The sequence below is a fragment of the Tachypleus tridentatus genome, chromosome 6, assembly GCF_004210375.1.
Source record: "Tachypleus tridentatus isolate NWPU-2018 chromosome 6, ASM421037v1, whole genome shotgun sequence".
Classification (NCBI taxonomy): domain Eukaryota; kingdom Metazoa; phylum Arthropoda; class Merostomata; order Xiphosura; family Limulidae; genus Tachypleus; species Tachypleus tridentatus.
In genome coordinates, this window is record NC_134830.1 from 121,455,553 (window position 1) to 121,470,168 (window position 14,616).

At 35.5% G+C, this 14,616-nt stretch overlaps 1 protein-coding gene across 4 annotated transcripts in view; it reads right to left on the minus strand.

Annotated features, from left to right (window-relative positions):
* The window catches only part of LOC143253478 (protein Wnt-16-like), an 88,080-nt gene that overhangs the window by 53,951 nt on the left and 19,513 nt on the right, over window positions 1-14,616 (minus strand). For 2 of the 4 annotated variants that reach the window (XM_076507455.1, XM_076507459.1), the window contains exons 1-2: window positions 3,793-3,923; window positions 1,998-2,536 (exon numbers count right to left, since the gene is read on the minus strand). The exons of 1 other annotated variant lie outside the window; for it this stretch is intronic. In XM_076507455.1, the coding sequence (XP_076363570.1) occupies window positions 1,998-2,074 (77 nt within the window). In that variant the 5' untranslated portion in view covers window positions 2,075-2,536; window positions 3,793-3,923. Of the gene's footprint in view, window positions 1-1,997; window positions 3,924-14,616 lie in introns of those variants that run through there. One more of the 4 variants, XM_076507456.1, reaches the window with a different exon arrangement.

Here is a 14,616-nt window from a genome sequence, read left to right on the forward strand (position 1 = left end):
ATGATCTTCGTGAAGCCATCTTCACCACTTGGAATAACATTCCAGCCAGCCTTCTGCAAACGCTTATATCGACCACGCCAAAGCGAATGTTTGAAGTTATTCGCAATGACGGCCGTGCAACTTACTACTGAGAATTCATTTTGGGCATTTCCTACCCTGTTTAGGACTTCTTTTTGGTATGGTCTTAAACTTTTGAACAGCTAGTATTTAGGCTAATTTCAAAGTATTCACATATTCCCTATTAAATGCAAAAAAAAGTTTTTTATTTTCATTTTACCTTTTCTTATTTTCATCTTTCGAAGCTCTACTGAAATAAGTGGTTGAGTCTGACAACGCAAAATGCACATTTTTTTCTTTATGTTTATTGGCCAGCAGTGTATATAATCACTTGTAGTTTATAGAAACAATAACTATATGTAGCCACTTATAGCTTATAGAAACAAGACGTATATATAGACACTTGTAGTTTATAAAAATATATATATAGACAGTTGTAGTACATAGAAACAATAAGTATATATGGCCAGTTGCACTTTACCGAAACATAAGTATATACAGCCACTTGTTGTTTATAAAAAATAAGTGTATATAGCCAGTTGTAGTTTATGGAAAGAAGCCGAATATATATCCACTTGTAGTTTATACAAACAAGACGTATTTATAGTCACTTGCAGTTTATAGAAACAAATATATATATATATATATATATATATGCACTTGTAGTTTTAAAAACAGCTATATATATCCACCTATTATTTACAGAAATAATAAGTATAGCCACTTGTAGTTCATAGAAAGAAGATGCATATATAGCCATTTGTAGTTTACGGAAGGAATAAGTATATATATCCACTTGTAGCCTATAGAAACAAAACATATATAGCCACTTGGACTTTTTGAAAACAAGTATATATATAGCCGTGTATAATTTATAGAAACAATATGTATGTATAGCCTCTTGTACTTTATGGAAACAATACGTATATATATCCAGATGTGCTTTTTAAACCTAAGTACATATAGCCACTTGTAGTTTATAGAAACAAGTATATATATATATGCACTTGTAGTTTTAAAAACAATAAGTATATATATCCGCCTATTGTTTATAGAAACAATAAGTATAGCCACTTGTAGTTCATAGAAAGAAGCCGAATATATATCTACTTGTAGTTTATAGAAACAGGTATATATATCCACCTATTATTTACAGAAACATAAGTATATCCACTTGTAGTTCATAGAAAGAAGACGCATATGTAGCCACTTGTAGTTTATAGAAACAGTAAGTATATATAGTCACCTATCGTTTATAGAAACAAGATGCTTATATATGTAGCCATCTATCGTTTGTAGAAACAATACGTATATATATAAGTCACCCGTGACTTTTATTGCCTTAATACAGGAAGTATAATATCAATATTAGGACCCTTATTATAGACACTGTAATCTTAATACCAGATTACCTAATATGAGAACTATAATACTGACACTAGGACACTTAATACAGGAACTATAATCTGGATATTAGAATACTTAATACAGGAACTATAACCTGGATATTAGGGCACTGAATACGGGAACTATAATTTGGATGCTGCGATACTTAATACGATACTATTATCTTGATGTCGGGACATTTAAACGGGAACTATAATCTTGATACTAGAACAATTTATAGGAAACTATAATCTGGATACTAGGACACTTAATATGGCAACTGTAATCTGGATACTTGGACACTTAATACAGGGGCTATAATCTGGATACTAGGACACTTAATACGAGAATTATAATCTTGATACTAAGACAATTAATAGGAACTATAATCTTGATACTAGGACAATTAATAGGGAAGTATGATCTTAATATTAGGATTCCTTTTACAGACATCATAATGTTGATACTAGTACACTTAATAATGGTACTTTAATATTAACACTAGGACCCTTAATACGTGAGCTATAATCTTAATAATAGGATGCAACACTTACATCCAGTTTGCTTGAACAGGGTTGAAAGTCAGAACCACATGGTTGAAGAGTGCAACCCAGAGCTCCCAGTATCCCATTATAATATGTTAACAGTTGGATAACCACTGATTAATTAAAAATGGTTCTCCTAATACAGAAAGTCAACGAAAGTAACTTCTAGGCGGCCAGTGCTTTAACCCATTGGAGGCATGGCGTTTATTGCAAAACGTTCTAACTCGGAGTAGCTGGACTTTTTACGGTCACGATATGAAATGTGTGATACTTGTGGTGGATCACCTGGCCTTAATTATTGCTGGCTGGTCCCGCTGCGAGACACCAAAAAACAGGCACGTGCAGTAGTGGCAGTAGGTACGGGATGTTGTTCTCAAGCTGTCTGCCCCCGTCAGGTCTGTTTCTTAAGGTTTTGAGCGTCGAAGTAACAAACTCAACCCTGAGTATATGATTGGCTAGTAATTCGTATGCTGCCGACAGGTGATGACCGTGACAACGTCAGTGATTGGTAGTTACCTCAATGCATACTTGAAGTTTATAAGGTTTCACTGCCAATGCAAAGAAATGTTGTTTCGATAAGTTTTTGTTTGTTTGTTTTCAGTTTCTTTGTTCAACACCAAATCATCAGAGAATTAAACACATTTTACTAAATATAAGTCTTATAAGAATTCTCAAACACCTATTATGTTTAGTATCATGTTCATGTTTAAACAACAGTAAAAAGAAAATTCAGTACTAAAGGAATGAAAGATTTTAAAACTACACACGTCATCTGGGTTTGTTGTATCACTCAAAACTTAGCACCCGTGTGTTTAACGTTTATTTCACGTCATCTGGGTTTGTTGTATCACTCAAAACTTAGCACCCGTGTGTTTAACGTTTATTTCACATCATCTGGGTTTGTTGTATCATTCAAGACTTAGGACCCGTGTGTTTAACGTTTATTTCACGTCATCTGGGTTTGTTGTGTCACTCAAGACTTAGTACCCGTGTGTTTAACGTTTATTTCACTGGAACAAAACTCATCTCCATGTCAAGAATTAGATCTACAGCCTGTTGAAGTCCGATACACCTGAGATCTGTTACTATACCAGCTTTAGAGAAATGTATTACTTCTGAAGTTACAAAGGCGAAACGTCAAATTTTGGAACAGTTTTCGTCGTAAATACGAGTTTCTATCAGTTCATAACTGGGAATTTACCAAACGTTGAGGGGAGAAACAGCACATGAATAAACATTAACTGACATTCAATGAAAGAGGTTTAAAATATTACTCAATAATTTTACACAATTATACATAGAAAATTAAATAGTTTTTATGTACTACAACGCTAAGTCATAATAATAATTATGTTAATAGGTTTTCATATAACATATACAGTACATAATATTTGGAATTTTCCACAAAAAAATTAGTTTCCTTTCATTTTGACTGACAAAATAAGGAGCTATAACACGTGTGTTGTTGCGAGGGAAGAGGGCACGTCCCCCGGTTTTCCTGGTTATGACTTCTATGAATCGGTTAATACTTAGCCTATTTAAAGTATTGAGGATTTTTCTTAGAAACATTTTGACTCTAGTACCTTCTTTCCAACCTAGGCTATGAATATCTTTATAATTCACCGTGATCTTCAAAATGACAACACTTCACGAATTAAAGAAACGAGCACTTATGTCTGCCAGAATACAAACTCTCTCCCGACTTATTTTTTAAAAATCCACACAGACACTTAATGCGTCACAGATTTCCTCTTGATATATATTTGTTATGGTTAGTTTATCAAACTGACGAGAAAGCACGCACCTTGTGAGATCTTCACTACCAGGTGACCAAGAAACAGTTTCCATGGTAACCAGTTCAGAATGCCTAATCATCCGTCGCAGTACATGTTAACATCAGACTATGAACACTGCCTTTGGTGAATTGTACAAAGCTGTGTTTATGTCAAATTTAACCCATTGTGTGACTGAGGCGTAACGTGAAAACACGTTAAGAAATATGGTCACGTGAAAAATCTGTAATTAATATGTTCTAGGAAAAAGGAGGTGTTTAATGCCAACATTCACCACTAATATTTAACGTGTTGATTATAAAATAAAATTTGCTGGATGTTTGATTTTTCATATTACCTTTTGTAGTTTCAGTTATTCCTTAAATTATATCTTGCGTTAGAGAAAAGAAAGTAAAATATCATTATTCTGAAGAAATATCTTATTTTTCAGAACGATGATGAACTACAGAGGTATTCATAGAATAGAATTACAAATTATTATCTCCTTCTAAGCCTGCTCAAAATATAAGGAAGCAAATAATAATTAAATATTACTTTTTTAAACACTAGGAATTTGCATCAGTACTTCGTGGAACATTATGTTAGATGAAAAAAATCTTATATAGTATTTGGTTCCACGAAAACACAAAACAGATTTCACAGTACAATTACGTCAAATGTAACTGGTTCCAACAGACTACCACAATAAATTTAAAGGCAACGGGTTTCAGTAGAATACCACAACAAATTTAAAGACAACTGGTTTCACTAGACTACCACAACAAATTTAAAGACAACTGGTTTCACTAGACTACCACAACAAACTTAAACGTAGCGGGTTTCAACAGATTTCAACAGACAACCACAACAAATTTAAAAGTAACTGGTTTCACTACACTACCACAATAAATTTAAATGTAACTGGTTTCAATAGATACAGACTAACACAATAAATTTAAACGTAACGGGTTTCAATAGATATAGACTACCACAACAAATTTAAATGTAACTGGTTTCATGAGACTATAACAAGAGATGTAAATATAACGGGTTTCACTACATTGTAAGCAACAATTTCAACGCGTTATAATGAAATGTGTTATATAATATTGTTGGTTGAATATTTACGTAGACTGTCCTACTTAGAGTAAAGAGGACAAGACTGCCTAAGTAAACCTGTTAGAGAGTTTTGCATAAAGTATAATTCAAGACCAACTTGTAAAACCATGTATAAGTCAAACTTACTTGTTTTAGGACAGCATCTTATCTTGTACGTATCTCCCATATAACGCTGTGCAACATTAACGCATTAAATGAGTAAGTTTTTAATGGATAAATTTCAGTTGTTCGTCGACTGAGATATTTCATAAAAGTTCTAGTGTTGAGCACAAAGTTACACAATGGAATATCTGAGCTATATCTACCACAGGGATCGAGCCTCGCATTTCAAGTTCAGTGCTAAAGATATTGGAAAGAAAAAAAAACTAAGATGTCCATAAATAACTAGGTGACGTAATTCTTCTGTACATAACACAAAGTTACCACTAGAGAGCGCTGTAAGCAGAATATTTGGTTAGGCCTTCAGCGATTTTGCGTAGTAATATCTCGCACATAATAACATAGAAATAATAAACAGGCGTAATTTTTCACCTGTTCTTTCATAGTTTAAAAGGCGCAATCCTTTTGTTTAGTGGCTAGTCATGGCCAGCTGGTTAAAACACTCCAATCGTAATCAGGGAGTCGCGGGTACAAATCTCCGTTACACCAAACATGCTAATCCTTTCAACCGTGGGACCTCATAATTTGACGATCAATTCCACTATTTGATGATAAAAGAGCAGACCAAGAGTTGGCGGTGGGTAGGGATGACTAGCTGCCTTCCCTCTAGTCTTACACTGCTAAGTTAGAGACAGCTAGCGTAGGTAACCCTCATGTAATTTAGCGCGAAATTCAAAACAAAGAAACAAACGTTTGTTCCATTATATATTATTAAACGTCAGTTATAACACTTGAAATTTAAAACGGTAATCCTTGTTTTAGCGAAAAGCTATACAATCGACCAGCAGCGTTCTGTTACCACGCGGGACAGAACCGCGGATTTTAGCACTCCAATTTCGTAAATTTATCTCTGGCCCATTGGTGGATAATTCTGAATGTAAACGTAACAAACTAAAACCGAACTAATTTCCCTGGACTAATGTAATAACACTTTAATAACTTTGTCTCTGCTTCTCCTTTCCAACAATGGCACCTCAGCCGTAAAAAATAATTTATCACTACCCTTAATTTTATAACTTAGATATTTTACACAATTAAAACACGTCCTGCCACGGTGAATTTTAACTTCAAGCCTGAAGGGGGTGTCTTAAAAAAATTATTTTAGGATCTGAAATGTAAGTTATTGTGATATGAATGAAACTAACTTTGTATACTCACATGTAATCTGAGATACAAGTTATCGCAATATTAATAAAACTAAGTAGGCATACACACGTGGAATGTGAGAAAAAATTATTACGATATGAATAAACTAAGTAGAAATATAGCGTCGAATCTGAGATGTAAGTAATTATAAGCCTAAATTATGCGAACCTTTAAATTAGAAATATATACGGTTCCCACTTTTTAGAGAAAGCACTGTTTTAAAGGTAAGTAGCTGGTGAAGAAAAATATGTTGGAAATTAAAAATTATTGTCAACTTTTACAAATCTCTGGGGGTGCTGGGTGTGATTTTACCAAAGCTTCAAGGTGCTTAGCTAGCTCTTATGTACTTATTGTTGTAGTAAGTAAGCAAAGAACTACACAATTGGCTACTTTTGTTCTGACCACCACGGGTATGGACACCCAAATTTTAGTGTTGTGAGCTTTTTAACATAAACTTGAACCCCTGGGGGCCATCTATGTACAGAATTGTTTGTATATAACCACAAAATACACATTGGGCTATCTGTTCTTTGCCCACTATGAGTATAGAAACTCGATTCCTAGCGTTGTAAATCACAGACATACCAAGTAGGCTCTTCGAAGATGTAAATTAAAAAATGAGGAAGGCCCAAGGTTTATTATTTGGCCGAGCGAAGTAAGGGAATGTGCCCTACAGGCGCATCCATTACACCTGTGATCCAGGGCTAAGCCTAGACTCCTGGAAACACTTGAGTTTCACGTTAAATTTTGTGCTTTCTCCTGCTGTTCATGAAAGAAAGTTTCTTAATTTTGATGCATGCTTTACTGGAACACAGTGTACCACTGATCTGGTACAGAAACAAGAATTAAAATATTATTTAAAAAACGTGTAGTATTGGTCACTTTGTAATCTTACTTACGTTTAACTTTTAATTATCGACATGAAAAATACCGTCAGTCACTAGAGGGCGTGACAACACTAGTTTAGGTCCTGTAATATTAAAGGCTTAACAACGTCCTTAACTATAAATCATAATACGTTCAACGTATACGTTTGTTTTTTTTTGTGTTTTTTCTGAAAAAGTTAGTATAGTGAAATATTTTAATTAATTTAATTAAGTTAAGAACTGATTGGAACTTCCATGGATGAACATTTATGTTTTCTGTCTTTTAACTTATTTTGGCGACATGTTACGATACACGCTATAAAGAGGAGCGTACATCTAGCATGTTTTTAACTTTCGGAAATACCTATAACTTCAAGTAGAGTACTTTATCTCCGACAAACGTTTGTGCTATACCCTATTAATAATTAACGTGTCATTACTCTAAACCAGGGCGTTAGATACTTTGGTGAGATTACAGATGTGAGCTCTGATAACAGAGGAAGTTAACTTCATGTGCAAAGCTGACATTTTTTTTACCACCCCCCACCACTGGTTGGAAGTCGATAGCCCGCGAACAGAAGCTCGTTATTTACTTATTATGCTTTCGAACGAGGCGCTGTTTTCGCCGACCGCGCGAAGCATGAGCTAGCAGGCCTTTTTGCGACGAGCTCGCGGCAAGGTCACAAGAGGGTTACGTAGGTGGGCGGGTACAATCTTGGCTTTGGGCGTTCATCAGCTCGGCAAGTATGCCAACAATCTAGCTAAGTTAACTTGGTATTCACACGATAATATGTATGTCTGTCACGAGATAAAACTGCTATGCTTTCTTTGCTGACACGTGATATAAATGAACGAACGTTTATTACATTTTCCCGAGAGTAATTAGCTTAAAAATCACTCAAAAGGTACGTGAAGGCCAAGCGTGTTAAGACGTGCGACTCATAATTTGAGGGTCGCGGGTTCGCATCCCGGTCGCGCCAAACCTGCTCACCCTTTCAGCCGTGGGGGCGTTATAATGTGACGGTCAATCCCACTATTCGTTGGTAAAAGAGTAGCCCAAGAGTTGGCGGTGGGTGGTGATGACTAGCTGCCTTCCCTCTAGTCTTACACTGCTAAATTAGAGACGGCTAGCACAGATAGCCCTCGAGTAGCTTTATGCGAAATTCATAAACAAACAAACAAACAAAGGTACGTGAAGAAACCGAAGCATCACCGTAAAAACACAGGTTTGATTGGAAATCAAAATAGTGGTTCATTGCAATAAGCGATGATTCACAAGTATAACCCACCCAAGTACACGAAAAACACCGATTTTAGTTTCAGAAAAAGAGAAAGGATTTCAAACGCTTTTAATGTTATTTAATCAATAACATATGTTCCATTATTATTAATTACTTCCTGTCAACGATTCACAAGCCACTTCTATAAAATTCTTGGGGTGTGAAGGAAAAGAATGTAGAGAGGATAGTTTGGACATCTTCATGTATTACAAGTTTGTACATCTTCATGTGTTACAAGTTTGAACATCTTCATGTATTACAAGCTCTTTTCCATCAAGATAGTTCTGCAAACTTCAGAGTAGATGATAATCAGATGGGGTAAGGTCTGGAGGATGTGGAAGTTTTTCCCAGTCTAGCCCTTCAGTCGTTGCAGATGTGATCCTTGCTGTATGTTGCTGTGCATTATCCTGGTGTAACACACACCTTTACGATTAATCAAAGCAGGCCTCTTTTTCTTTCAGTGCAACATTCAAGCCCTCTAATTGTTGACAATAGAAGTCTGATGTAATTGCTACATTGAGTGGCAGCAACTCAAAGTGGATCACACCGGCAATATCCAGCCAAACGTTTGACAAGACTTTCCAAGGGTGGAGATCCATTTTGGGCTGTGTTTTAGCCAGTTTATCTGCACTGAGTCATTTTCTGTGACGCTTAACATTTTTATAATACAGTGGTACCTCGGTTCTCGAACAATTCGGTTTTCGAACATATTGTTTAAGTAAAAAATGTCTTGGTTGTCGAACATAAACTCCGTTCCCGAACCAAGCTGTCGTAGCCCGAACCCCCGAAATAACCCGACTCATGACTCGAACGACCCTTCGACCATTTTCGGCCCACGCCAAGTTTGCCCAAAACATTTTACCTGCACTTGTCGCTCAGTCCACACCCCCGCTAAAATCTTCTGTGAACGTTCTCGTATTTCTTTGTTGTTTTTTTCTAAATATTCTGATTAAATAAACCACCATGGGATCAAAGAAGGATAATGAAAGTAGCAAACCAAAAAGAAAAGTTGTTAGAGCCACAATAAAGGTGAAAAAAGATCTCATAGCGAAGTATGAGAGTGGTGTTCGCGTGTCTGACCTTGCTACACAGTTTGGTATGGCGAAGCCTACCGTCTGCACCATACTGAAAAATAAAGAGGTCATCAAAGGAGCTGATGTTGCAAAAGGAGTGACAGTGCTTACCAAACAAAAAATCACAAACAATGGAAGAGGTAGAAAAACTGTTGTTGATTTGGGTAAACGAAAAACAGTTAGCTGGTGATAGCATTTCTGAGACCATCATTTGTGAGAAAGCAAAGCAGTTGCATGCTGATCTCCGGGAAAACACCCCTGGAACGAGTGCTGATACAAGTGATGCCTTTAAGGCTAGTAGGGTGTGGTTTGAAAAATTTAGGAAGAGAAGTGGCATACATAGTGTGGTGAGACATGGGGAGGGTGCCAGGCAGAAAGAAACCTCATTAGACAAGTTTTAGTGAGAAATAGGTCCAGTGAGTCTCAAGCAGGTTGTAGAGGTGCAAAGAGACAGAAAAGAGAAAGAACCTCAGAAGAAGAGTTACCTGACGTTTTTATGGAAGGTGACTCCCCTTCCAAAGAATAATAACCCTCCTACTCTCCATGTTCCTCACCACTTTTCACTTACACCATCAGCTCTCCTCAGCACAGGTAAAGTGCAGTTAAATTTTCATTTATTGTTTTTTCATTGTGTTTATAGATTTTGTGGTTGACTTTATGCATGTAAGTATTATTATACAGGTATAAATAAACAATATTTTTACTTAAAATGCTTCATAATGCGTAATTTTTGGAGGTCTGTAACGGATTACTTTATTTACAGTATTTCTTATGGGAAAAATTGATTCGGTTTTCGAACAGCCTTCTGGAACGGATTAAGTTCGAGAACCGAGGTACCACTGTATATCTATTTTTCGTCCCTAGTCATTAACCTGTCCAAAAAAGGTGAGTTATGTTCACGAAAGTACAGGGAAGTGCAAATGTCTACTCCTGCTCTAAAGGCTGGCTTCTGTCAAATCATGGTGGACCCATTTTCCAAGTTTTGACACCTTTCCAAGCTGTTGTAGATGACGGTGAACTGTTGAATGGGTTGAATTAAGCTTCTGTGCTGGTTCTTCAACTGATACAGCACAATGTTCATCAAGTGCAGCCAGAAGCAAGTTATCATTACACTCAACAAGATGACCTGAATGTGGTGCATCACTCAAGCTGTAATCACCTGATCTGAACTTTTGAAACCACCTTTGACATTTTGTTTCATTGAGAGACTCCACACTGTAAACACTTGGAATGTTTTGTGTAGTTTCTGCTGCACTATTGCCTTTTTTTTAAGCTCATAAAGCATTATATGCCTAATATGCTCCTCAGACATATCAATCTTCATAAGGGTTTATTTGATTAATGATCTGAAAAAGTGGAGTTAGGTTAGTTTAATTTGTCTGAACATTTTTATACACATCATACCACATGTTTTACTCATTAAAGCCTTCTACAAAGACAGAAATGATGGTGCACTTTCTGTGTTAAATTTTCGGACATTACTTGTGGGATGACCTGATATTTTAATACCAATAATAGTTAATTATAATTATTTTTACAATAAGTAAGACTTCTTGAAACTAAGTGTTTATGAGATAAGTCTTTCACGAATTTGTTTGTTTTGAATTAAGCACAAAGCTACACAATGGGCTATTTGTGCTCTGCCCACCGAGGGTATCGAAACCCGATTTCTAGCGGTGTGAATCCGCGGACATACCGTTCTGGTACTGGAGGGTCACGTATGTGTTATAACTAAGTGTGCGTGAGTTAAGCCTTTCAGGTATGTGTTAAAATTAAGTGTGCGTGAGTTAAGTATTTCAGATATGTGTTAAAACTAAGTGTACGTGAGTTTAGTCTTTCACGTATGTGTTAAAATGAAGTGTTAATGAGTTAAGTCAATGTTACATATTTCAGGTTTTAGGAACAAATATCGTCACAAGGAAGTCCACGTTATAGGTTTTAGTTTCATGAAAACCAAACCTCAACATTAGGAGAATTAAACGCACCTTGTGCGATCAATGTGTAGTAATTCAGTGGTTGTACTGATTGCCCTCTATAGCCTGATTGTTAATCGATGTAGAGCCAGAAGACACGACACTCCAAAGAAGTGATTCACTATTCTCCCGGAAGCGGAAAAATTCGCACAGCACTGCGTTTAGGAGAGCAAAATAATCCAGAGTAACGCTTTCATCTTCCAAGTGAAAGCTGTGGTTACGAAAGAGAACCCTCTGACTAAAATATAAAGATGGTACTATAAACAAATTAATGAGTAAGAATTTGGAGTAGATGAATGGTCCCAAGTCAGAAGTTGACAGTTTTCCAAGCACACGCCAAAACCCGTTGAATTGTTTTCAAAAGAAAAAAAAATGTTTGAAGAAAGTGAAGTAAGATTAACGCTACACGATCTTTGCTTGTCTGATCAAATCGTTCAATTCAGCTGCAGTGGGTAGGTATGGGAAGTTTTTCAGGATGTCATCTAAAACCAACATTCATACAAGCTTTTTATAACCGAAAAGTTTATGTCGTCTAATAAAATAGTTCGTAATAACGGTCAACACAGTTAACGAGGTGGACGTGACCATGATTAACAGAGTATCTACAGTCGACGACGTATGGTCAAACAGGGTGAGCTCGACCAACAATGAAAAATAAGCAATAAGAGCAGTAGGATATAATTTTTATAAAAATATGATTACATTTCAATAGCTGTCACGAGAGAGAAGGCTTCACAGGTTGGTAGTCTCAGAAAAAAGTCTCTTTGTTGTCATTTTTCAAAGATTTATTCCTAGCTCTTTAATTTATGAATTTATATTTCACATTTCGTATTTACAAAGTCGCATTTCTTGGATTTAAGGAAACAAGTAAGATTAAGTTAGTGATAGGAAGTAACTTCTTTAAGATAATTAATTAGATTAGATTTTAAATGTTCGAAAGTTTATCTCAGTCGCATAATTTTGTTATTATCTCTTCCTCAACAACAACTTTATACTTCTTAAGTTTGACCTAAAATTTATAGTTTTGTTCAGATGAAATTATATACTTATAGTTAATTTTAAATGCAGTTTTATCAATCACGTCGCGAATGACGCCTTCTAACTGACCCTAATTATTATGCCTATTTTTCATTGTGAGTTTCGCGACAGCTAAGCGATTTTTAGATGTTAACGAAAAGCCATTAACAACATGATTTTGCAACTGAACAAACAGGTTTTAATCTAACTGTGACCAAACCTTTAATTATTATAACGACTTAGAGGTTTTTGACAACAATAATTCGATATGCAACTGAAGAACAGGAAGCTTAACGATAAACCGAGTTATTTAACTCTTGATCCCAGTGACCTCTAACGAAATAAACAAGAATTATAAAAATAATTGAGAAAAAACCTTGATATTTTAAGATTGAGAAAAACAGAATATATTTAAATCAATTGACTTCCTAACTCACGTTGATAACCAGTTGTAAATAAATAAAAATAAACCAGACCCAAAATAACCCAATTTAAATGATATTTGCCCCCTTCACTTGTCGGGAGTTACATTTTTCGTGAAACTTCACTTAAATGTCATAACTTTTCTGTACCGTATCAAAACACGAATTACAGGCATGGATAAGATGTTTATTTTTGTAGTTACCAGGTGTCTTCATGTGCATCTGAGTAAATCAAGATATTGGTGACGTTCCTAAACGAAGGGTTAAACATTAAATACATCAAGAGTTTGGGTAGTCGAGTATATGGTGTTTCTTCCAACACCCACCATTCTCGAAGCAATTAATGTTAACAGCCATTAAATCTGTCAACAAGCTGACATCTGCAAGTTGCAGAGACCATGGTGGGCAGATCACAGACAGCCCATTTTGTAGCTTTGTGCTTTACTTCAAAACAAACAAAACTTTTTGTGTTTATATGTGTGAGTGAATATATTTATATATATAAGGGCTCACGAGCGAAAGCAAATAAATGGCGATATGTCAACACGCTACGTCTAATATATCTTGTGCCGACGAGGTCTTTCGTACAATACTGGGATACGACAGACATAGTATTAATAAGTTGGCAAACAGCGATTTATAAGCATATTAATCTGAGGGAGTGGAACGTAATATAATAGATTGGACAATCCTTTTCAGGCATGTTCCTCCAAACATAAAGCATCTTATTATACCAACTTATATTAACATAATATACTTCTTTAGTGACGTAACTATAGTTTGTACATTATTAGCCCATAGAACAGAATCAAGTATAACCTATTCTTATAAATCACTTTGGGGTAGATTTGATCAGATATTTAACAGTACAGATTCCCAGTATTTTTTGGTGAGGGTTTAGATATATCTATAAAGATTCTGTTTCTTTTCATTTCGAAATATACTGAGTGAACTAACTCACTTTCCGTTTAAAACTTGACACTTGGTGAACTGTAAAGTGAACAAACATGTTTTTACACATATCATTACATGTTTTAGCTACATAATTTTTTTACCTGTTATTCAGATATTGTTTTCGTCAACAGGTAGAATTGTCGTTGTTAGTCGATCTATCCCTAAGCGACCATTGTCACCGGTCACACCTTGTATGTGAGAAGAGATAATTAACCGCTAGGCGGCGCAGATGATTGGTTTATCTCACCCGTAAATACTACTTCTGCAAGGTGTAGAAATACGCGTGACAAAGCTTTTGTACGTTTTATTCTCCGCCTAGCGGTCACATTCAGGATAAGATGTGGTGCAGCGATTACCGAAATAGAGGTTGAAAAGAAACAATTAGCATTATAATGAGAATGTGGGCGATGGAAATTTATATGTATAAAAATATTCAACTTCAGAAAAGGTGAAAGCTTTGTTCATACGAAACTGTCGAAAACTAAAATACCACTGGCTAACATTTTGAAAATTCTATAATTTTTTAATAAACTTACGGAAAGAAATTAAACTGAATTAAACGATCTGAATCGGGCAGAACGACATAAATGTAGATTAATAATTAAATCTTGCTATGAATCGGATCAGTCTGCGCCATAACCACAACCTAGTAGAAAACTCTTTTATCTAACCATTGGCAGATATTATCAGAATATTCCTTTGGACATCACAGAATAGTTACATAATATATTGGCAAACAATGGTTTATAAACATAATAGTTTAGTTTGAGGGCTGTATACTACATGTTTCGACAAAATAGATTCACAGAATACATCCCAATGTTATATTGAAACGTATAGTACGTTT